The sequence below is a fragment of the Acinonyx jubatus genome, chromosome F2, assembly GCF_027475565.1.
Source record: "Acinonyx jubatus isolate Ajub_Pintada_27869175 chromosome F2, VMU_Ajub_asm_v1.0, whole genome shotgun sequence".
Taxonomy (NCBI): domain Eukaryota; kingdom Metazoa; phylum Chordata; class Mammalia; order Carnivora; family Felidae; genus Acinonyx; species Acinonyx jubatus.
Window position 1 is genome coordinate 2959591 of NC_069394.1, and position 24810 is coordinate 2984400.

The following is a 24810-nucleotide window of genomic DNA, read 5'->3' on the forward strand; positions in this document are numbered from 1 at the left end:
TGTGCTTCTCCCAGGGCAGCCGTGCCGATTTCTCTTGGCACCCGTGCTGCCAACCGGGGAAGCTCACCTGAGCTCGGTGTCCAGGGTATTTCTTGGTGGTCGGTCGCATAGGCACTGCCCTGCGTGGTTGAGTTTTACCCTCCAGTCCCTCCAGAGATCGAGCTGGTGTTGTGTGTCCCAAGCCTCACTGGAAATCACATTGTTAGCGTAGACTAACCTTGGGTGTGACCCAAGGCCCCCAGCTAAGCAAAGACAGCCTAGTCAGACAGGAGGTTCAGAGGGCTTACAGGTGACTTCCCAGGAACTGGGCAATGGCCGAATCTTTCTTCGGGCAAGGTTAATCTTTTATCGTATGAAGCCTGAGAAAGTGCATTATTATTTATTTCTGTCATTACGGGAGAGTTCAAGAAATTACTGCTTTTAGGCGGAAGATATGTTACAACCACATGTGTATCATTTAGCGCACAACTAAAATACCAGAATTTCTGCACATGGGTGAAGATGTCTCCAGAAGCGTGTTATACTTGACGCCTGTCGTAATGTTTTCATCAGGAATTTGAATACAGATCAGGAGGTAATGCTGGGAGACTGTTCATTTTTAGAATCGGGATTTTAAAATATTTCGACAGGTTGTAACAGAGTGCTAAAATCAACGAGGTAAAATTTATCAGGAATAAAAGTAAAATGGCAGACCTACATTGAAAAGAAAAAAACAGCCGAGAAGCTAAAGATGTGTGAAATATGCCTTAGCTGTACCTGTGCGCAGAAGATATGGGGAAGCTGGCTGAAAGGGATTGGCAGGCTTCTCTGTAAAGGGGCAGATGGTAGATATTTTAGGTTTTGCAGACTAATAGGCAAAATGAAGGATATTATGTAAGGACTTATGTAACAAGAGAACACAAATTTCTACAACATTTTTACTGACAGAATTCCAAATAATAATTGAGTGTGTGTGTGTGTATGTATGTATATGTATGTATTTTATAATACAGGCCTACTAAGAAGAATGGAATTCTTTTTTAGGGGGAGGGTTGGATAATACTTCTCTTAATTGGAGTTCAAACTTAGTGTTCCCTATCATCAGAATCAGTTACAAATGTTCATGTCTTAATGCTGATCTGCAAGGGAAGTTTTAGACACTTCATCTTTAAAAATGTCTTCATACTGATAGGTGCTCTCAGATACTGATATCAGGTTGGAAGTATATCATTTTAATTTAGCATATTCGTTGTGCGGCAGACACAGAATTCCATTGGATTCTTTTTGATATTTGGCTTTTAGCGTGTCATTACATTGCAGATTACTCTCTTCTAACTGACGGTTAGATGGAAGGACCTCAGTTCCATAGTGAATGAAGAGGGTTTGGAAATACGTAAATTTTCATTGTATTTGCATCAGGGCTTGAAAAATGCTGCTGGAACTGTAGTTTGAATTCAGAAAATCTGCTGCAAATTTGTGTGGGGTTGGAAATCCTGCCTGCCTCTCTCTTTAACTTTTTTTTTTTAAGATTTTATTTTTAAGGAATCTCTATACCCAATGTGGTGCTCGAACTCACTACCCTGAGATCGAGGGTCGTGTTGACTTCAGACTCAGCCCGCCAGGCACCTGTCTCTTTTTAACGTTTGATGGCATGGGAAGTGTGTTATTCCACGGGACGTTACTTGTGATTGAGATGTTTGTGGTCGCTGAAATGACTTCATCATGGAAGTCCCTTGTGTAAGCACTGTTGTGCCTTGTAAATTTAGGTTGAGTTCATTGAGAAATGTTAACAAGTGTGAGCAAAAGCTGATTTCCAAAGCTGTGGTAATAACCGAAGGAGGGTCTTTTTGTTCAGAAAGATTGCCTCTTGGCTCTGACGTAAGTAAAGCTCTCCCACAAATCATCCAACTGCTGTCTGTAGGACAAGTCAGGATATTGTGACGAAGTTTGCTATTGATACTACTGGTTCAGCGACACGTGGTAGATGAAAATACTTTCCACAAAGCACCTGCTGGTGAATAATACATTGAAGAACGATAGTTTAAATAAGCGTGTTTAAATGCTTTAAGCAACTTACGTTTTCATACTCTTTGTAGATTTTCCAGGTAAACCTTTTGTTCTACATGGATTTTTACCATCATCACTTGTAACACGTCTTAGCAGATTCCTCTTCAGGTTGTATGAAATTGGTGTTTTCTCCATCTCTCTGAAAATATTCTCACCAGCAGCTCCACACAGACTATTCTTAGAGGCCAATTCTTCCGTCACATTGACTCCTTGAGTGAACAGCTGGGCAATATGGGTAACACCTGTTGACTCAGCAGCGGCCGAGGGAATCAGCTCAGTCATGTGCCTCGTTCCTTAACTGTCCGTGTTACTCTGATGTCCTCATGTCTGAGCAACTGTTCTTCTGGAAGGCTAGTAGTTGTAAACAAGTTTACTTTTCCTCAACACATTTCCTCCACTGTTCAGCCAAATGTGATCTAATGAACTCCTTGTCATCCATGTAAACAGAGAGACCGTTTAGGGTTTTGAGCAGGGAAGTGACGCCATCTGAGTTAGATTTGGAATCAGCCCGCCGTGTTGAGCGTATGCACTAGGGTGGCAGAGTGGGGAGCAAGGAGGCCTGTCCTGTGGTGCTGTAGTTGTTGGAGTGGGTGATGATGGTGGCTTACGTCTGAATGGTGTTGGTGAGCCTGATGGCAAGGGGACAGTGTCCGGGCCAGTTTTGTGGGAAGAACCAGCATGATTTGCTGAGCAGACTGGATGCGGAATGTGGGAGGAAGAGAAGAGATGGGGATGACATCCTTTGTTTCCAGCCTCAGCAGTTGGAAGGAGGGCGTTGTGAACAGAGAAGACTGTGTAAGAAGGTTTGTAGAGGGGGAAGGTCAGTCAGCACCTGAGCTTTGGGGTGTTGGACGTTCTATTCAGTTCTCTTTGGTGGTGTTCTGCTTCTCCAAGTGACCTAGAAGCTGGTCCCAGCATAGGCTGTACCTGCAGGGCTTGGTCACGAAAACACAAGCCACTCTAGATGTTTCTTTTTCTTTCTTTCTTTCTTTCTTTCTTTCTTTCTTTCTTTCTTTCTTTCTTTCACATTTATTTATTTTGAGAGAGAGAGAGAGCAAGTGAGTGGGGAAGGGGCAGAGAGAGAGAGAGAGAATCTCAAGCAGGCTCCGCACTGCCAGCACAGAGGCTGATGTGGGGCTTGATCTCACAACCGTGAGATCATGACCAGAGCTGAAATCAAGAGTTGGGTGCTCCACTGACTCAGCCACCCAGGCACCCTGCTAGATATTTCTCAATACAGGGAATCAGAATCCATCACTACTGTTGGGAGTGCTGGCAGAGTTCAAGAGAGTAAATTTTTTTTTCATTTTGCCAATCTTGTCTCTTACTATTTAACTCCATCCCTGAGTTGTATCAGGCAGGGGTTTAGGGAAATGCAGCTCTGCCCTCTCCTCACTGATGCACAGAAGGCAGAGGTGGTGTCCATGATGTGGTGTTGGCAACAGTCGGTCCAGCACAACAGTGGGACAGCTGGTCTGAGCTAGAGATACGAGTTTTAAGGTTGTTAGCATAGAAACAGCATTTGAAGTGAGCTTACCAGGGAGGTAAGCATGGCTAAGAGGAGAAAGGACAGAGCCTTGGGACAGCCTGGAATCACCTGGTTTGAAGATGAGGGGAGAGCATCTGTGAGGTAAGAGGAAGATCACGAGACGGGGCGTGGGAGATCAGTCCTTGCCAGTTGCTGCCGAAAGGGCGAGACCTGAGCAGTAGTGACTGGGTTGAGCAGTGCAGTGCTTATTGGTAGTCTCGGACGGAGAACTTTCCGTGGAGTGGTGGGGGCCAAAGTCAGTGGGTTTAAGAGGTAGAAGGAAAAGAAGACTTTGTGACACCAAGTATGTTGTGTGTGCTCGTTTGTAGACTTATTTGTACAGCGGCTGTTTTCAGGTCCTTATGGGCTATCCTGACACTTGTTTCATCACGGTATTGGCTTGTCTTGATTTTCTTTTCCCGTGGGAACTGTTTTCCTGGCTCTTCCTATGCTGGATAAGTTTGGGGTGTGTCCTCCACATTTAGGGTGTCCTGTTAGGAGACTCTACGTCATATTTCAATCTGCTGGTTTGAGTTCCAGCCTAGCCTTCCTTCCTGCTACAGTTCACTTTTCAGAGTCATCAGGTGGTTTCTGCAGTTATTCTGTCCAGGGTTTCTGGTCGCTCCCTCGCTCTTCCTTCCCTAGATCTGGGACCCTTTGCTTTGCAGACCGTTCCCATCACACAGGTAACGATCTCCAGTTTCAGCTGGATTCTGTCAGATGCCCAGAGGACTGTCTCTCGTGATCAGCCACCACTCCCAGGCCCTGCAGCAGATTTCCTTCTAAGTACTTCTTGAATTTGGCTCACGGTCCGTAGCTGTTGGTTCTTGTGAGTATGAAGGGTTGCCTTGTTTTGAATATATTAACTGTGCCTGGTAATTAATTTGAGTAGAATGGTGATTTCTTTTCATATTTTTAAGCTTTTGTACAGTAGGATTTCTGGGGACATCACGTGTAGTGTAGACTAGAAGGGTGGTTAAGAATGGGTGCTGGACAGGTGTGCTTTGAATTCCAGATTCAGTCCTCGCTTCCTGCGTGTCCACCCAGTTACTCAAGCCCTAAATCTCTTTGTCTGTTAGGTAGAGATTATCGTAACTCTTTTATAAATGTGATATACCGTGGCTCTTGGTATCTGGCCAGTCCTAGTAATAATCGCTTTTTAGGGAAGAATCAGCCCAAGGTTCAGCAAATACTGTTCCTAACAATGTAGCTGTTTCTGCTGTGGGAATTTAAAAGCTGATCTTAATCGTTTCCTCCTGAGTTTGTCCAGCGTGTCTAAGAAGCGGAAGCAGTTTACATTCGGCGTTTACTCTGTGTGTACGACAGGCAGTGGTTGTTGCTGTTGCTAATACTGGCTTTTCAGAAAGGAGTAACCTTGCCTCTTCTCTTCCTTTAACGTATTCGTGTTGTCAGTAGCTTACAACCTCTTGGATGGCAGACCCCGTACCACACACTGGCACAGAGATGAAGGGGATGTGGTGACCTATGACCTATGACCTTTGAGCTGCTCCACAGTCTCATAGTAGAATGTGTTTGGCTAGAAAATTATTTTGAGGCAAAAAGAAGCTTTTATCTGCCCTGATCATTCTCATAATCGTGTTCACGTTCTTTATATGTCTTTGGTTTTCCAGAAAGTTACTTCTGACCTGTGTCCTTTCAGAACACAGGTTACAGCTTGTCAGAGTGAAGAAGCTGTCGCTAGACTGAACTTAGAGGAAGGGACACCTTTGTGAAGTGGTTGTCTAGTTTGTAAGTTAGAGACCTTCACAAACGATTTAAATTGTTAGGATGTTGCACATTAAGAAATAATGGACTTGGGCTTTATTTGGCAGCTAGCATCACCGACCATTCCTTTGCCAGGGGCTCAGCCTACATGCTTGCTTTAAACCAGATTATCTAATAATTTGTCAATATGTCATGTTGAATGTTACTCAACTTTACTTTAGAACTTTCCTGTCGTGTTTGCTTTGGAAAGCCCAAACCGTGTCCAGTGATAATAACAGTGATAATATCTGGTTAACTTGGGAAGCCAGAGCAGCATCAAGATTTTTTTTTGGGGGGGGGGGGTAGAGCAAGTGGGGAAGGGGCAGTGGGGGTGGGGAGGAGAGAGAGAATCTTAAGAGAGAGAGAATCTGACACAGGGCTCTATCCCATGACCATGAGATCATGACCTAAGCCAAAATCAAGAGTCGGATGCTTAAGCAACTGACCCCCCCCCCCCACCTCATCCCTAGCATCATGGTCCTAAGAGTGCTAATAAGCAGGTATTTGAATGCCTGGTCTCTCCCTTGTTTGCTGTGTGACCTTGGAAAATTTCTTAACTTTTTTTGGACTTTGTTTTCTCGTACGTAAAATGGGCAAAGAGTAGTAACCCGTGAGGGCCGTGAGGATTAAGGAGCTGGTGCTTATGGGGTGCCTGGGTGGCTCAGTCGGTTGAGCATCAGATTTTAGCTCGGGTCATGATCTCACGGTTTGTGGGTTTGAGTCCCGCGTTGGGCTCTGTGCTGACAGCTCAGAGCCTGGAGCCTGCTTCAGATTCTGTGTCTCCCTCTCTCTGCCCCTCCCTTGCTTGCACTCTGTCTCTCTCTCAAAAATAAATAAACATTAAAAAATAAAAAAAGGAGCTGGGGCTTGTGAAGCACTTGGGAGAGAGCCGTGACCCCACCCCCTCCACAGACGCCGCCGTCCCTGTCGTCAGGGTGAGTGAGAGGTGGCCTCAGGGACGGTCCAGGTTGGACTGCGCACTGAAATGAAAACACTGTAAGCAGGTGTCGATGGGAAGTCTGATGTGTGCTAAGGAAGCGCAGAGTCAGAGTGCGCTGCAGCTGGTGGGACATCTTAGTTTGCATGTTAGAAGGGAAGACAGTTCAGACCAGCCCAAGCATCTCTGAGCAATCCGGGCGCCCCCCAGGCGTCTCCGTAGAGGTATCTTAAATGTACCCACTGAGGCCAAAAAGGTAGAGAGACTCCATCTTAGAAATATCATCAAGGAACTGACAATATGTTTCATTGTATAATGAGCCAAGTTTAATTTTTCTGTGCCTGGGGCAAAAGAATTTAAGCATTTTAAGTATACTAGTTTGGGAAATATCTAGTTTTCTGCCCTATTGGAACAATGTCAAATTTTTATGCTTATATTTTATCCGTTCCATAGTTAAAAAGCATAGGTGCATATTCTCAGCAAAGAGCAAGCTGTGCAGGACGTAGGAGCGCTGGATGTGGCCCTGCCGTAAGGTCCCGCCCGCTGCGCAGGTAGCAGGCAGCCAGGAGGCCGGTGCTGATGAAGGGCAGTGTGGCTGTTTGCTTGAATTCTAAAATACAACAGGGAGCAAAAGGCAACTAGAAGGCACTCCAAGCCAGCGCATGTGTTCAGTTATTCGTCATTAGGCCTTCGTGCATCAAGTACAGGTTTGCTGCTTCTGCAGACATGATTGGGTGTTTGGTCCAGTCTACGCTGTTACTTGGACGGGAAGACGTGGGAGGAATCGGGCCGTCCTGCCTTTGTACTTAGCAAGGAGAAGAAAGCCAGTTCCAGCTGACTTGCAAGATTTCCGTGAATGACATTTTTAGGATTATAGTCCTAACAGCAAAGAGGCTCCCCCCCCCAAAAAAAGAAAAAGGCAATAAAAAAAAGGGCTTTTGTCTAAAAAGCGAATGTTACTTAACCTGCTGCAGCCACTGGGGCTTTCTTGATCCTCACTTTGCTGTATTTAATAGTGCCTAAATTATTTATCTGAGATGCATGTCCTCAGGCTGCAGAGTTAAAAGAGGCCGTCATCGTGCCCAGAATCTTGCTGTTTGGGTGGAGGAAGACTCTGACAGGTGAGATTTAACATCCGCTCTACTGTGTTGAACAGGAAGCTACACCACGGGAGTCCTTCGAGGCAGGGTCGTGTCTCTCTCGTGCATCGCCATGTCACCCAGTGCTTGGTGTAGCGTGTGACATGTGTCGGTCACTCCACAGATGCCTGTGTCCCATGAAGGAGTGCTGAGGGGGTGCAGGAGAGAGGCGTCTCACCTGGGGGCGGGGCACGGCTTGGGCCAGGGTGAGCCAGGGGAGGAGGATCGGGTAGAAAGGGGTGAAGGGGCCCGGTGGAGGTGTGAGAGAGGCCACAGGTGGTTCTGTAAATTGCGAATGGCTTCACTTTATAGGATTCATGCGAGATCAAGTGAGAGACTGGGCTGGATCAGTCAGGGACTGACAGGTCATATCAAGGAGTTGGGATTTTCCCTTCTTCAAAAGTAAGAATTCTAAAGTTCCAGAAACCAGGTGTCCTAATGTCCAGGCTGGCACTGTTTTCACGTCACACGGCGCATGTAATGTCAGAAAAGTACCCTCGGGTCTTGGGTTCCATTGGGGATAGCTGGACTGTTAAAGTTCTGTAAGCCCTGGATGAACTTTTCATCTTTTGGGAAGAATGCGGATATAGGATAAATATTTGTTTTCTCGGGGGGCAGGGTGGAGTTGAAACTCTAAAGGTTAGCAAAGGCCGTATGTCTTTGATTTCTAGCTCTCTAGAAGGGTAGCGGGTATGCATGGTAAACGCTCAGTATGTGATAAGTGCTGTTGTGTGTACTCTTACAGCAGGCATCGTGTTGGGCTCTGAAAAGCAACAGCCAGATGAGAAGTGGTCCTCTCCGGAAGGTCTTTCCAGCTGAGGGAGGGGAGACAAGTCAGTCGGTGCTGGTGGTACCGTGGCTCAGCCCTGTCTGTGGCAGAGGTGTGCGCAGGGTGGTATGGTGCCTGTCTTTGTTCAGCTGCCCACATTCTTAAGCCTTTGATGCCCTGTTGCTTATTTTCCCCATACTTCCCAGTAGCTTCTTAGTAATGTTTCCACATGGTCCTGTAGACCCAGATTTTGTTCACGTCTTATTTCTGGGAGACGATGTCCTAGAGAGCTCGCTCTCTTCTCTTCTGAGCTGGTTGCTCCTTAGGCCTTTTCTTGTGTTGTCCCTGGTTCCTTTGTTCTCATCTTTAGGCTTTTCTCCAAACTTGGATTTTATGTTTGTGGCAACTCTTGCTTTGTCTTTCTTCACTGACTTCCTCATTTGGGTAGAGTATGTCATCTAGGAGTCAACCACTTTATTTATTTATTTTTTAGTTTATTTATTTTGAGAGAGAGAGAGAGAGAGACAGCATGAGCAGGGGAGAAGTAGAAACAGAGGGAGAGAGAGAGAGAGAGAGAGAGAATCCCAAGCAGGCTCCGCACATCAGCCCAGAGCCTGATGTGGGGCTCGAACTCATGAAACCATGAGATCTGACCCCAGCTGAAATCGAGAGTCAGACATTTAACTGACTGAGACACCCAGGCACCCGTAGGTGTTAATCACTTTAAAAAGATGGTACATTCGGGGCGACGGGGTGGCTCAGTTGGTTAAGTGTCTGACTTCGGCTCAGGTCATGGTCTTGCGGTTCATGGGTTTGAGCCCCACGTTGGGCTGTGTGCTGACAGCTCGGAGCCTGGAGCTGCTTCGGATTCTGTGTCTCCCTCTCTCTCTGCTCTTCCCCCGCTTGCACTCTGTCTCTCTCCAAAATAAATGAACATTACAAAAAATTACATGTAAAAAGATGGTGCAGTGTCCTTGGGCAAGGTGAAGACAGCCTTCAGCGTTCCCTCCTTTTGAGCAGCACTATACCAACCTGGACTTGCTTCCCCCTCTCCCTCACCATTCTGGCATCTCCCCTCATCGTCACCCTGGGGGCTCCCTTTCCCCTTCTTCATGGAAGCTCATGCCCTCCTCACTTTTTGTTGAAGCTCCCATTTTGCTGGAAGACTTTCTTCAGTGGCTTTCTGTCACAGGATGCTTAGGAGATCGACTGTGTGGGACCTTGTGTGATTGAAACTTGACTGAGAGTCTGGCTGGGTGTAGAGTTCTGTAGTGGCGTTCATTTTTGCTCATAAATTCAAAGATTGCCCCATTGCCTTGTTGTTTCCATGTTACTGCTTTTGAATTCAGAAGCTGTTCTAATTTATTCTTTGTATGTAATGTTTTTCCCCTCCCATCTTTAGAAGCTCGTAGGAGTTTTAAAATTTGTCCAAGTGTTTTGAAATGTCACGATGGTATACTTTGTGTGGGTCCGTTTTCATCTACTGTTCTGCATATTCAGCGAGTGCCTTCGTTCTGGCAACTGGTATTCGGTTCTGGGAAGACTTTTTGGCATTATTGTGCTGAGGTTTTCCTCCCTTTTGTTTCCTTATTTTGTCTTTCTGGAAGTCTTATTATCCAGAAGTTGGCTCTTCTGGACAAAGGTTGTGATTTTCTTAATACCTTTTTCTCATTATTTATATCCTTCCTTTGCTTCTCCTCTCTCTCTCTCTCTCTCTCTCTCTCTCTCTCTGCCTTTTTACTCTCTTTTTAGGGAGATGATTTCAATTCGACTTAACCTTTTTTTAGTTTATTATTTCTGTTTTCCAAAAGATTCCTTACATTTCCAAGGGCCCTTTTCCTGTTCTTTTAAAAGAGCATCCTATTTTTGTTTATTGATTGCAGTGTCGTCTTATCCCTAGATTGTTGATAGTTCGTGTAGTCTCTGTTTCTTTCAGGTTGTTTCCTTCCCTCTCCTGTCTGACAAGGGACAAAGGTGGGGCCCTTTGACTTCAGGATGTTGCTGAAGTGGGCCATTTGTTAGGGGTCCCCAGTGGTAGTATCTTCAGATCTATCTTCTCGGGCTGATCAGATTCCACAGAAATCTTCTCCAGTGTCTTTCTTGCGGAATTCTGACTTGGGAATCTGGGAGCCAAGTGTGAGCCTGCATGTGCGTGCTGTGGTAGGGCAGCCGGAGAATTCGCCATTGACTGTGCGCGTGTGCCGCGATTAACTCCACCTCTGTTTAGTGCAGCTGCGCAGGGTGACTTCGGTCCACGGACGCTCTGCTTTTTCCAGGGAATGACCCCCGTCTTCTGTCGGAGGGAGAGCCACGTGGTGCCTGGCGTCGAGATTGCAGCTTCAGCGGCCTTCCCCGAGTCCTCTGCGTTTGGGGCCGTGCCTTCCTCCTTCCCCCTGCTCTGCCCGCGCTGGTGCTGCTAGGCCCGAGTTCTAGGCCCCTGCTGTGTAGAGGGACTCGGTTCTCCCTGTGTCCGCTGCTGAAGGAGGATCTGGCTCCCTCGGGCCTGCTGGCGCATTTACTACACTTCTCGTCTTTTATAGTTTCTGTTTCTTCCAGGTTTCTTCTTTATTCTGTTTTTTGGGTCTCGGTCTTCCATGTTAGAAGATTTGCTCAGAGCCTCCAATAGTTTGGCCTTTTTCTCCTTTTAGTTCTCCCTGTGCTGTGGAAAACATTCTTAAAAGTGCGTTTTTAGTACGATTTTAGTAGGAGGAGGGGGTGAAATGGACGTGTATACTGTCGTTACACCCTGCAGTCACCAGCTAACTGTACACGCTGTTAATTTATGGTTTCGACATGTATTAGCAATTTTCAGCTGCTTCACATATGTTTCCTTAACTAGAAGGTGGGTTTGGAGACAGGGACCTGGTGCCGTTGTTACCCCTCGTGCCAGGTCTCGCCCAGTGTGGGGTGGGGGGGCTAGGGGGTGGTGTGGGGAACTGGCTGGGCTGGTGAGCTCAGCAGAGCTTTGAAAAAGTGAAAGAAGGGCGGTTTTCTATATGTGTGTTGTCTCTCCTTGTCAGGTTCTCTGACGACTATGGAAAGAGGAAGGAGAAACTAGGAGATTTTCTTTAAATCACTGATTGACTTCTTCACAGAGTTACCGTGGCCTTCAGAACTGTGAGTATAATTCTCTTGCTTGGGTCTTGGTTTTTTGTTCTGATTTTTCTTTCACCTGTCTCAGGGTTTCTTTGGCATACACTAGAAACAAAGAAAAGCTAGTTGATTTTGCAGAGTGTGTGACGTGAGGGAAGAAGTAGAAGTTGTTCCGTGCTGTTCTGTGCGGAGAGAGGCAGGCAGGGCCGCGGTGCTGTCCGCGGTGGTAGTAACGACAGTAGCGACGGCCGAGACACTCTGAGCTCCACCTACTGAGCGGGTCTCCCCACAGCCCCGAGAGTGAGGCCACCTTCGCCCCTGTTTCACGTTTGCCTAACCGGAAGAGGTCAGGGGTTACTTTAGTAAACCAGCAAGGCCGGGATTCGAACTCGGCCTGACTTCGGAGCACGTGCTGTTTAGTCGCGTCTTATTCTTATGGGCTCTGGGTTCCTGCCGACTCTTGGCTAACCACCGAGACCCAGCTTTCTCGTCTCTGCTCGCTCTTCCTGACTGCGTGCACCTTGCTCTCGCCGACAAAGGGACCTCTCTCCCGGGGTTGTGGCAGACACGCTGCAAGAAATGTGTAATGTGCTCCGCAGTCACACGTGTCAGCGATTCATATTTATTTGGTGGTGTTTCCCCGCAGAAGTGAGGGGAGAAAGCCCCAGAAATTGGGCTGTTTGTCATTTGTAGCCTTGGCGCTTGTTGTGCGCTCTCTCCGTAGTTGGGAAGTTGTAGGGTTGAGATTCTGTCCCCGTTTGTCTTATGTTCTGGTGGGTCCAGTGGTTGAGTGAGGACAGACAGGTGGTAAAGAGTCGTAAATCTCTCACGAGCATTTTATTTTACTGACATGTTGCTTTGGTAAAAGCCTCCCGAACGCAGACTTCATGGATTCAGAATCCATGATGATTTATAACTCTGTTGAACTTGACTTTGGGCAGGATCTTTGTCTTCGATGTTTAAGGGCCGGGCCCTGGATTATTTTTCCATTTCCTTCTGGGGGTCAGTTCGCTTTCCTTCTTTGTTCCCGTTTCTCCTCCAGACACACTTTTGTCTCTGTGAGGATTAGGTGTTTCGGGAGGGAAATGAGGTCATGCAGTTTCAGTTTCCAAGTAAGGCCTTCCTACCCTTTCTTCTTGGCTGCGAGAGGTGCTTGCTCTGTGTGCCGGAGCCCTTAGGGGACAGTGTGGGGAGGGCCACGCCCGGCTACTTACATCTGCCGTTGGCCCCCGAGCCCCCTCCGTAGTCTGTGTTTCTTCCTATGACAGTGCGTTATATTTATTTGGGTGCGAGTCTGTGTTTCTGAGTCTTCAAGGGCAAAGATTTTGTTATTTCATCTGGCATCTTTTCTGCTTAACCCACACATGGTTTTCACTAAATGCTGGATGAAGGAATATTTAATGCTTGCCACATAGTAAGTTCTCTTTTCCTACTAGATTTAAATAAGAGAGAGAATATCAGGTTCATTAGCTGTTAAAAATATTTCGTTGTGGTAGAGCACGGGACCATTTCATGGGGAGGCACTATTTTGGACAAATGACACAAAACTTTGCTCCATAATGTGATGTGCAGTGACAGGGGATGGGGAGGCAACGCACCGAGAGCCAGTTCATGGCTCACTGGACCTTGGGCCTCAGGACGTAATCTGCTGCTTCTGGTTTGGTGCTCTCCTCCCCCTGTTTGAAAATATGTAAATCCAGGAAAATTACCTTCTAACCAGTCTTCCTATAGTTGTTTCCCCCAATTCTGGACAGATGGTGAGGCCGCACGAGTAGGCCTGGCTTTGCACAGCGTAAACCTCGCGATGTGCTGAGATGTGGGTCCCTTGACTTACCTGAGTGCCGTGGTCCCCTGGAGCCCCTGTAGGATGGATCCGGTTCTCTTCGGTTCTTGCTTCGTTGTCGGGTGTTGTGTTAGGAGGCACAAACTTGGGTTGGAGGTGTTTTCCGATCGGAATTCTAGGAAAGGAGGACAAGTTTTCAGAGGAGTGGAATTGCTGGTGTGTGTATGGACGTTATGTCCAGGGTTGATGGGGTGTAGGGAGGCGGTAGATGGAAAGGAAGGCTGCCCAGAGAGCACAGACCCGTTCTGCAAACCCCCATTCTGTGAATAAAGACAGCTCTTGTAGCATCAGGACAGCTGAGAACAATTGACGTAGATTGAACCCTGAGGTTCTGTGGCCGTTTATCCAACAGAGAGTCCGTAGCATCAGGCAGTGCTGGTGGTGGGCTGTGGAGGGCAGCTGTCAGTCATTGTTCAGCGTGGCAATGCGACCGAGGTTTGAAAAGCCGGCGTGTTGGGCGTAGACACGGGGAGGCGGGGTGGGGGGGCCGAGCCGAGGAGAGCCGGAGGCTGTGGAGGGAACCGGGTGCGGAGGCTTGGACCGGGGCAGGGAGACTGGGGGTGGTGAGAAGCAGTCGGGCCCCGGGTGGATCTTGAAGGTAGAACCGGCAGGATCTGCCGACAGATTGGATGAGGGGTGTGAGGAAGCGAGGGAGGAGTTGAGTCGGCTCCAAGGCTCTGGGCCGCCACGGGCAGAACTCGGTTTAGAGGGGCAGAGGCGGACTGGCTCGTGGGCACTCTGGGTTTGCGGCCCGCAGGGATCCCGGGAGGGCTGTCACGGGGGCAGTTGTGAGTAGGCATCCGAGCTGGGAGTGGCAGTGAAAAGGCAGTGGCGCTCTGGTCACGGAGCGGGTGAGCACAGGGAGGAGGCGGCAGGAGGGCTGAGCCCAGGACCAGGGGGAGCCGTGGTGGGCTCCGAGCGGGTGTCCGGAAAACCGGAAGCGCTGGCGCCGTGGGAAGAGGGGACGAGAACGTTCCGGGACAGGATGTGATCAGCTCTCTGAAGTGTCAGGAAAGGTCCAGATGAGGGTTGGGGTTTGACCTTTGGGTTTGGTGACTTGGGGGCTCTCCGGCGGTGCCCAGAGCGGTTAGGGGGAGTGGTGAGACGGAATGCCTGCCAGGATGGTGGTTTGAAGCTGGAGAGAGTAGCGAGACGGATTGCGTGCGGGTGACTGAGGTCCAGGGTGCACGGTCACCCTCACGCTTACCCACCCGTCTGGGTGCTGAGCAGCCCAGCCCGGCCACGTCCTCGAGGGACGTGGTGGTGTTCTCAGGTCAGCTGCAGAGCTGACAGCAGCTTTCCCCACGCTTGTGGCCGGTGGGCGTGGCACCAGGTGTCAGGCCACGTGCGCCGCCCTCGCCGCCCTGCCTCTTGGGGGCGTGGGGACCGGCACTCGCAGTGTCCCAAGAGACTGTTCAAGGGGGAACAGAGTAGTGGTCTAAAAGTTCTAGGAAAACATTTGTCCTGCCTGAAATGCTTCTATTAGAGATTGTTTCCTTTTCTTAACTAGAAATTCCGCTTTGTCCAGGGGTGGCACGTGCATGTGTCCAGAGCAGTGTTGAAGGTGAACGCAGACCCAGGGCCCTGCCCCGCCCTCCACGTCCGCCTCCCACAGGTGCGTGTAATCGTGTAATCGTGCCTCGCTGCTGCTTCGGGTGTTTACACCCCCGATCCTCAGCCACGTGTGTGTGGGGTCAGGCGCCATCGGCTTTAGAAAAAGTTACATTTTGGACTCCTTTCTTCCTTCCCCCCAGAGTTCTGTCACAATGTTTGTTTAGATCCACATTTGGTTAATTGTTTTGACTTTGTTAATGTTGCTCACTATTGAGCCAGTTAATGTAACATGATTCCATTTCCTTTTTGTTCGGCTTTGGTTTTCTGTTTTTTTGAACTTAGAGTTGCCACTTTTTTTTTTTCCGTTTGCTTGACATTCTTAAGAGTTCTCACTCTGACAGCTTTATAAGGAAGCCAGACCTCTTAATAACATTTTCCATGTACTCAAGCATATTACTTCTGTCTTCACCCCCAGGGACATCTGCTTCCTTCCGTGAGGGACAGGTCACTCTCTTGGCCTGCTAGAAATGGTACCAGGGTTGAGGACACAGGGCAGATCTGGCAGGAATGGATGCGACCAGGTAGAAAATGGTGATTCGGGGACGCCTCAGTTGGTTCAGTGGCTCAGTTGGTTCAGCGTCCAACTCTTTTTTTTTTTTTAACATTTACTTATTTTTGAGAGACAGAGATGGAGTGCAGGTGGGGAGGGGCAGAGAGAGAGGGAGACACAGAATCTGATGCAGGCTCCAGGCTCCGAGCTGTCAGCACACAGCCTGACACAGGGCTCAGACCCACAAACCGTGAGATCGTGACCTGAGCCGAAGTCAGACGCTCAACCAACTGAGCCGCCCAGGTGCCCTAAGCTCTGATGCTTGATCTCAGCTCAGGTCATGATCTCACAGTTTGTGGGTTCAAGCCCTGCTGTCAGCTCAGAGCCTGTTGGGAATTGTCTGTCTGTCTGTCTGTCTGTCTCTCTCTCTCTCTCCCCCCCCCCCCCCGCCTCTACCACACTTGTGCTTTCTCTCCTTCTCTCAAAATAAATAAACTTAAAAAAATTAAAAAAAATAAGAAAATGCTAATTGGGAAGACACTGATGGGAAGCCGGGAGGGAGGGCACCATGTCTTCCTGAGGGAGCAGGGGTGAGAAGGGTTGGCAGTAGTTGGGGAAGGACATTCTTGGTGGAGAGAGTGGGAATAAGCAGAGCTGGATGAGATTTGTTAACTTAAAAAGCCTGTGTTGTGGCGCCTTGCTAGGTCAGATGTATTAGTTATAGACTCTTCCTCGAAGAATTTTAAAGAGGTTTTCTTGGGAAATGGGACATTCAGATTGTTCAGCATCTGTCATGAATGTTTCATTTCTTATTTTCTTTTTTAAAGATTGAATTTTTTGAGTAATTTCTACACCCAGTGTGGGGCTCAAACTCACAACCCCAAGATCAAGAGTCATGTGCTCCACCATCCAAGCCAGCCAGGTGCTCCTGTCATAAATTTTCTTTTTTATTTAAAAAAAGTTTTTTTTAATTAAAAATTTTTTAACATTTATTTATTTTTTGAGAGACAGAGCATGAGCAGGGGAGGGGCAGAGAGAGAGGGAGACATAGAATCTGAAGCAGGCTCCAGGCACCGAGCTGTCAGCACAGAGCCTGATGCGGGGCTCAGACCCACAAACCATGAGATCATGACCCGAGCTGAAGTTGGACGCTTAACCAACTGAGCCACGCAGGCGCCCCTAAAAAAAAAAATTTTTTTTTTAACATTTATTTATTTTTGAGAGAGAGAGTGTGAGCAGGGGAAGGGCAGAGGGAAAGGGAGTCACAGAATCTGAAGTAGGCGGTAGGCTCTGAGCTGTCAGCACAGAGCCCGATCAGGGACTCAAACTCAAGGACTGTGAGATCATGACCTGAGCCGAAGTCATATGCTTAACTGACAGAGCCACCATGCGCCTCTCCTGTCATAAATTTTTAAGGTCTTAAAACCTGAGTGTAGGATATAGCAGGACACTTGAATCCAAGAGATAGTCTTTTTTTTAGTGTTTATTTATTTTTGAGAGAGAGAGCATGCAAGCTGGCGAGGGGCTGAGAGAGAGGGAGACAGGATGTGAAGCAGCCTCCAGGCTCCGAGCTGTCAGCACAGAGCCTGATGTGGGGCTCAGACCCACAAACCATGAGATCATGACCTGAGCCAAAGTTAGATGCTTAACCAACTGAGCCACCCAAGGGCCCCTAAGAGATAATCTTAAACTGTTGATTTCATGAAATGGTTCGTGGAAAATTGTTTATTGAATATCTGTCACAAAGGCAGCCAGCCACTGGTCATGCAGGACTGAATACTATGCGAGCAGGATGAGTGACCACAGGACATCGAAGGGGTGGCTGCTGTGTGTCTAGCTGGACTGGTGGGAGGGTTGGGAGGTATCCTTGAGATGTGCAAGCACAGCCCTCACTGTTTGGCGTAGTTCTGGAAGCCTGTGGGGAAATAAGCCATCGGCAGTGAGATAGTGCAGAACCAAGAGTGATTGGATTGGCTTCGTTTGAAAAGAAGCGTCGCTCAGTTTGAAATGCTGAGGCAGAATTGTGAGGAATAAAGTCCACAAATACCTTTCATGACTGTCATCTCCAGGGCACCTTTTATGTAATTGTGCTACCACACCTTTTCTGTCGATGCCTGGCCGGCTCATGGATGGTCAGGACCCTGCATGTGCAGTGGGTCTGCTGTGTCTCAAGTTCACCCTTTTACCCAGAGCTTTGTGAAGTGCATCCTTTATCTTGCCAGTCTAGGTACGTTTCTGATTCAGGAATTATACGTCATAATCGTGATAGTTACCATTTATGTGTCAGTTATTGTGTGTTTGAATCGTAGTTTTTTTAAAGAATTTTTTAACATTTATTTATTTATTTATTTATTTATTTATTTTTATTTTTGGGACAGAGAGAGACAGAGCATGAACGGGGGAGGGGCAGAGAGAGAGGGAGACACAGAATCGGAAACAGGCTCCAGGCTCCGAGCCATCAGCCCAGAGCCCGACGCGAGGCTCGAACTCACGGACTGCGAGATCGTGACCTGGCTGAAGTCGGACGCTTAACCGACTGCGCCACCCAGGCGCCCGAACATTTATTTATTTTTAAGAGATAGCATGAGCAGGGGAGGGGCAGAAAGAGAGGGAGACACAGAATCCGAAGCAGGCTCCAGGCTCCAAGCTATCAGCACAGAGCCTGATGTGGGGCTCGAACTCACAAACCGTGAGATCATGACCTGAGCTGCAGTCGGATGCTTTAACTGGCTGGGCCACCCAGGTGCCCCATGAATCCTATTTAGTTTTTTGTAGTAACTTGGCAAGGTAGTGCTTTCTGTCCCGGTGTCCTAGACCAGAGGCTGGAGCTAGCTTCTGAGGAGTCCGCCCCAGGCTCCACACGGTGGCGGCAGGCTCTCACGTTCCCTTACAGTCCTGTGTGCGGGCCCTGGATGTAAGAGTGGGGAGTGCTGCCCCCTACTGAATGGTCCGCAGACCGTCTTCAGGATCGGACTTCCTTTTTGTCATGCGTCAACCACGTATCCATGTGGGAATGCATTGGCGTTGTCTCTGCAAACCATGGCACGTGGTCCTCATTCGTCGGTGTTCCTGGCTCACACTGAGGAAACAATGTGCTTTCATCACACACTTGTGAAAATAGGGAAACAGGCAACTTTTCCAGGGATTTGTACATCCTGAGTAAGGGACAGAGGGGATGTCTTTTTCTTTCTACCTGCCTTAGCATATCATAGACAACTTGGAGGGGCACAGGTAGGGTATTGGGAGTGGGGGTGGCAAGGAAGCAGTTTAGATTCTTGTCTACTAATAAATTCTAAGTGACCTAACAAAATAGACAAACTTTCCTGCATTTCTTCTTTGATAAACTATTAAAAAGGTAGGTGTTTTAGCAAAAAATTCACTTGAAAAAATGGCCAAAAGATTTGAGTAGACATTTCGTCCCTTTTCTGTAGGTCACAATAAGCACAGAAGATGCTCACCATCGTTAGTCATCAGGGACATTCACATGACAGCCAGAGGTAGCATTGCAGTCCTACTAGAATGCCTCACATTTGCACGAAACAAGACAATAGAAGGTGACAGTGCCCAGTTGCAAGGATGTGGAATAGCTACAACTGTATCATGCTTTGCTGGTGGGAGTGCAGAGGGTTGTAACTATAACGCTTTGGAAAAGAGCTTGGCAGTTTCTTATAAAATTGAACATACGCTTCTCATACAACCCAGGAATTCTACCCCGAGGTCTTTACCCAAGAGAAATGAAAATTGGTGTCTACGCAAAGGCCTGTATATGAACGTGTGTAGCGGCTTTATTCAAACTTGCTTAAAATGGAAAACAGCTCAGATGTCCATCAAGTGGTACATGGTTGTGGTTCACCTGCACAGTGGCATCCTGGTCAGCAACAGAAAGGTGCTAACTACTGACATCTTCAAGACAAAGGGTGAGAATCTGCAAAGCATCTATGACGTGAAGGCACAGAGCTCTGTGCAACTGTGATTCCACCCTGGTAATGTTTGGGTAAAGCCAAAACCATGAGACCACATCAGGTCACTGGTTGCTTTGGGCTGAGACAAGGGGAAGAGAGGATTGAGCACAAAAGGGCATGAGGGCACTTGGTAGGTGATGGAAATAGGCCATAGCTTCCCTTCCGGGGGCGGTTATACCCCGGATGTGTTAGTCAGAACCCATCTAACTGAATGTTTTACTGCATGTACATTTTTCCTCAGTAAGCCAAGCTTAAAAAAAAAAATAGGTGACTTATGTATATACACACGTAGATCATACACACACACACACAGGCGTACTCACTTCTACACACTTGAGCTCGCTTTTTCTTTCCAGTGGATTAAATTTTATTTTTCTGGATTAGGTATCCTAGAAGTTTAAGTAAAATAGATTTTAGCACAGACACTGTTTCTGAAAACGTATAATCTTGGAGTCTTTGATTTTTTATATTTTTTCATGACCTAAAGGCTTTATAACGTGGTTTTTGTGTAAGACGATTATATGTTATAGATATAAATAAAAACAGAAGAGACTTTTTAAAGCTTAATTATTTTAGGATTCCTTCCATAGCATTCAAGCTCTTGTAGCTTTGGAGAAAAATAGTTTTACCAGCTTTAAAAATTAATAAAAGATGTTTTCTCTGATTCACGACAAACTTAATTATATGGTCTTCAGCTCTGTCTTTAGTCAGCTCTAATTGTAGGGTACAATTATATTTTAAACTGCTAGAAATAAGAATGTACACAGAAGATAATTCAAGGTGGCTTCACTAAACTTAAGGCTTCCTTGTGATTGTAAGTCAAGTCTCTTCAAAGTTTGCAAGAGGATTGCTCATTATTCCTTACTATGTGGTGCTTTTTGATGTCCTGCAGAGCAGTTATTTAGCATTTTTTCCTAATAAACCCTTTTTAGGAAAGCCGCAACAGTGGGCAGGGAGGGGGATTAAAGTGGAAAACTGTGTGTATGTTTAATTGTCATTTAAAAATCAAAATTTGTTTGACTTCAGAGCATAAGAAGGCCATTAATTCAAATGATGAGGTCTTCGTATGATTTTATGATCAGAGGGTAGGTATTGGAGTGTGTGGTAATGACAGAATCAGTGGCATAGTAAGGTGCGTTGTAATAGGACCTTCCTGAGCTGCTTTTTTGTTTCTTTATTGCGTGTGCTGCTCTGTGTTCTTGAGGCTCGCTGTGCCGTCTCTGGTGACGCAAGTGTGCCCGGTGACATCGGTGTGCCCAGACGTGTTCGTTGCAGCCTCTGCATGGTGCCCTTTAGACGGTGATTGCACAGCAAATACGTAGCCTCCTTGACAGTTGCATTTGGGAACAGGGGAGAGAGAATCGTTCTCCCTCACGTGTTTTATTGTCTGACTCCGTCCCCGGGTTTTGCTGCGGGAATCTCTGCGCTAACAACCCTCGTTTTGAAGGGTTGGACCTGTGCTGGGACACTTCTTACGGCTGGTGACATTTCCAGCTGCTGCCAGCCAGGTGGCAGCCCTGGTGCAGGTGTCACGGTGTAGCCGCAGGGACGTGGGATGGCACTGCGTGCCGTGTCGGTTCCAGCGTGAACGGTCTGCCGCCGCCATACCACGCACGGTGTCCACGCCAGACAGAATGCCTCCTGGTAGGTTACAGTGTGACTCACTGGTCATGTGAAAAGTGGTATGTGCAGAATAGAACCAAAATAGGTGTGGAGCGTGAAGGTTTAAGAATACTCAGCCACGCTTGTTTTCTTGTGTGTTCCGAAAGGGCACTTAATCCAAAAGGGTCTTCGTAAGCGAAATGTACTGAAAGACGTGAAAGTCCGTTTCAGCTTCTCTAGATGACTTGGGAGCCTCAGTGTGAGCGCCTGTCATTGCCCATGTGCGGTGGCACCCCATCCGCCTTCTTCCTCGGCATGGGGCTGTGTGGGTAGCTGCCTCTGGAGGCCCTCCCACCACCACCTTTTCTGTTTTGCTGTTCCTTGGTTTTTTGTTCACTTAAACCTTGTTTTCTTTTAGGGAGAAGTCGTGAGAAGTGGTGTACTCCGCTTTCAAATACCCTTCACCTAGATCCACCAGTGCCCCCCTCCCTCCTTCCTCCTCTCTGTCTCTGGATAGGTACAGACGCACAGGGGTGAGCGCGCGCGCACGCGCACACACACACACACACACACACATCTATTTCTTACTGAACCCTTTGAGAGTAAGTTGCAGACATAATGCCCTTTCACCCTTACATACTTGAGTATCTACTAAGAACAAGGGCTTTTTGCATAACCACAATATAATCAGTATAACATTTAATGTTGCCATTTTATCTCCTGTACGATCCCTGTTCACGGTTTCCAGTTGCTCTGTTGTTTCTAGCAGTTTTCACCCCGACACAGGATCCAGTCTAGAATTACAGGTGTGATTTATTCATTTAAAACCTTTTTTAAGTTTATCTATTTTGAGAGAGAGAATGTGCAGGAAGGGCAGAGAGAGAGAGAGAGAGAGAGACAGAGAATCCCAAGCAGGCTCTGCACCATCAATGCAGAGCCTGATGCAGGGCTGAATCTCGCAAATTGTGAGATCACGACTTGGGCGGAAATCAAGAATTGGGTGCCTAACCGAGCAAGCCACCCAGGCGTCCTCATGTCTTAGTTGCTGACGTCTTTGTAGTCCTTTTAGTCTGGATATGGTGCTCAGCCATTCTCTTTCATGACATTGACAGTTTTAAAGAACGTAAACTAATTGTTTCGTAGGGTTCCTTTTGAGTTCCTTTGATGTCTTCTCATATTAAATTCAGATTATGCATTTTGGGGGTCAGACCATTGTGGAAAGTGATGGTGTCCCTTTCTCAGGGCCATATCCTCTCTCATAGCCATTGTGTCCATCTCAGAATGGCACATGGTGCCAGTTCGTTCTGTGATTGGTGACATTAACGCCCAGGAATTTGTTAGGCCTGATGAGTCTTGGACGCTGCTCCTGACCTGCCGAGTCAGAAACTTCGGGTGTGAGGCTGTGTTTTCAACAAACCCTGAAAATGATTTTGATGTATTCTGAAACTTGAGAATTCCCGATCTCAGGCAATCGAGTTAGGATTGCATCTGCCTACTGTCTCTACTCTAAAATGAGCACTTATCCTTTGTGGTGAATGAGTAATCTGTAGGGACACATTTGAGGCTGTGTGACCTTTCGAACTTTCAAACCGATAGTTCGGTCACCCACTGGTGGTTCTTGCCTGAAACAGTTGAGCTGGTTGTGCAGCCGTGGTTCTCTCACGCCACTGCCCCTTCTTGTTTATCAGCTGGTGTCCAGCTGCCACGACGAGTTTCCTCTCCTCTGTTCGCTCACTCGCTCATGTCATTCGTCAGAACTTCACGGATGCTCGTTTGACTCAGTGGCTTATAATCCTTGACTCATTATTCATTTCGATGCTAGACTTCTCCCTGGTTTGGCCTTCTCCAGAATCATCTCCTGTATTTTTTTGACACGTCCCTATTAATTTTTGAGCTTTTTCTTCCTTTTGGTACAGTGGCGTTTCTTGTAGTTTCTCTGTCGCGTCATGGAATCAGCCGTTTCTCCAAGTATCCCTGGTTCCTTTTAGTGGGAAATGGGATTTAGAGGTGAAGGTCTTCGTGACAGGCATGTTCACGTGCTACCAGGTGGTACTGCTCCCCAGCGCTGTCTGTATGCACGCACGCATGCACACCTGTGCTCAGGGTGCGGAAGGCTTGCTTGTTATATTCTGACGAGCTGATGAGGTCTCTGATCACTTTTATTGGCTTCCAGTGGGTGCATTGCTTGCTTTCTTGCTTCTCCTCCCCTCCCCTCCCCTCCCCTCCCCCCCTTTTCTTTTCTTTTCTATTCTATTAAGTTTGGGCCTCTGTGTGTGTTGGGGGGGGTCTCACATGTACCTTTATATTTTGGTGGTCAGTCAAAGGTTGGGGTAGAATTTATTCTCAGATTTGGGGTTTTATCTTGGGGTTCCCTTGCTTCCAGCATCTGTCCTCTAAATTTCCGTTGGTCCACCAGCCCCCATTTCTTCTGAAACCTCATGCCAGGAAGACTTTTCTTTCTGCCACCAGAGCTCGCCCTGGGTTGGGAGACACATTTAGTCAGAGGAGCAGCAGGCTGGCTCTGGTGCATGCCTCTGGGCCTCCTGGTTCTCCTGCGTGTGCCTGCCTAGTCCCACTGTCTGCCAGGGCTTTAGGCAGTGTTTATTTATATTCACATTTGGAGCTCAGCATTTTGCAGCCTTCTCGTTTCCAAAATTTCCCCCTTAGATTTACAGCCACCGTCCTGCTACATTGTGATGGTACAGTAAGGCGCAGTCCTGTCCTGCCAGAGCTGGGGCTCACAGGCTTACCAGGCAGGAAAGTCGCAAACACTCAGTTTGGACCAGAGGCAGGCGCAGTTTTGAGAGTAATTTCTTCTCCTGTTGTTGCCTGCGTGGTCATCTTCTGATCCCTTCCGAGAGTTGTTCTGGATGAATTTGTCTGTTTTTTATAACTGTCCGCGCCCCATCATCTTCACGTAACCGTATGGGAGGCCCATGCTCCCTTTTGTCTTTTATTTTTTCCCTCTGAAATCTAGATTAGTCTTTATTTTTGTATACAACATTTCATTATGATAATTTTCAAACAAACGACACAGGTGCAAGAATTTATAGCTAACACCCGTCTACTCATAGACCCCCTAGATTCTACCCGTAATGTGTTGCTGCTCTTGCTTTATCACTTAAGTCACCAATTATCCATCCCTCTATATAGTGACCCGTTTTATTTTCTAGGGTGCATTTCAGAATGAACTGCAGATACCAACGTACACTTCACCCTGTGTATTTCAGCATGCATATTGTTTACTAGAGTTCATTTTTCATTTAGGGGATTTTTCTTTTCGTGTAAAATTGATATGCCAGCGGCATATAACTCAGGTACACATTCACCGAGTTGTCACAAATGCACCTTTGCATGAAATGTCATCTTTGCAACCCCAACGCTTACCAAATCTAGACCACTGTAATTTTCCCCTAAGGTTCCTTCACACCCATCTGTGCTCACATTCCTGCCCTAGTCCCTGCTGCCGTCCTCACCCCGACCCCTGACAACTGCTGTTTTATTTTCCTACCTCAGGTCGGTCTTGCCTGTCCTGGGATTTCCTGTCAACAGAATCATATTGTATGCATGGTTGTGTAAGGCTTTTTTTTTTTTTTTTTTTTTTTTAGCACATTATTGTTGAGATTCACCCATGTTATGCATGTCTGTAATCTGTTCCTTGTAATTGCTGAGTTGTATTTCGTTGTACGAGGCTATCACATCTTGATTATCTGTTCTTTTCTTGATAAGCATCTTTAATTTTGAAAGAAACTTTTGCTGGGTGTGTAGATTTTTAGGTTGACAGTTGTTTCTTTCAGCAGGCTAAACACGCGTTTCCATATCTTCTGGTCTTTGTGCAGGTTTCTGAAACTCGTTTTCTATAACTTTTCACCTCTGATTCTCTGCCTTGCATATTTCAGCCGCTCCGCTTCCCCAGACTGGAAATTTCCTCTCCTCCGCTGAGGTTGCGGTCCTGTACTTGGATTCCCTTCCCGCGTTGTGGGCCATGGTTGCTCCCAGCTGGACAGAGCAGGGTGCTGAGGC

At 47.3% G+C, this 24810-nt stretch overlaps 1 protein-coding gene across 17 annotated transcripts in view; it reads left to right on the forward strand.

Annotated features, from left to right (window-relative positions):
* The window catches only part of PTK2 (protein tyrosine kinase 2), a 256989-nt gene that overhangs the window by 15446 nt on the left and 216733 nt on the right, over positions 1 to 24810 (forward strand). For 6 of the 17 annotated variants that reach the window (XM_053208063.1, XM_053208073.1, XM_053208062.1 and 3 more), the window contains one exon: positions 11204 to 11300. Coding sequence is in view for 4 of the 17 variants with exons in the window: in XM_053208064.1 (XP_053064039.1) it covers positions 18708 to 18777 (70 nt within the window). In the remaining 13 variants the exon portion in view is untranslated. Of the gene's footprint in view, positions 1 to 11203; positions 11301 to 14629; positions 14735 to 18654; positions 18778 to 24810 lie in introns of those variants that run through there. The other 11 variants (XM_053208059.1, XM_053208066.1, XM_053208068.1 and 8 more) reach the window with 7 other exon arrangements.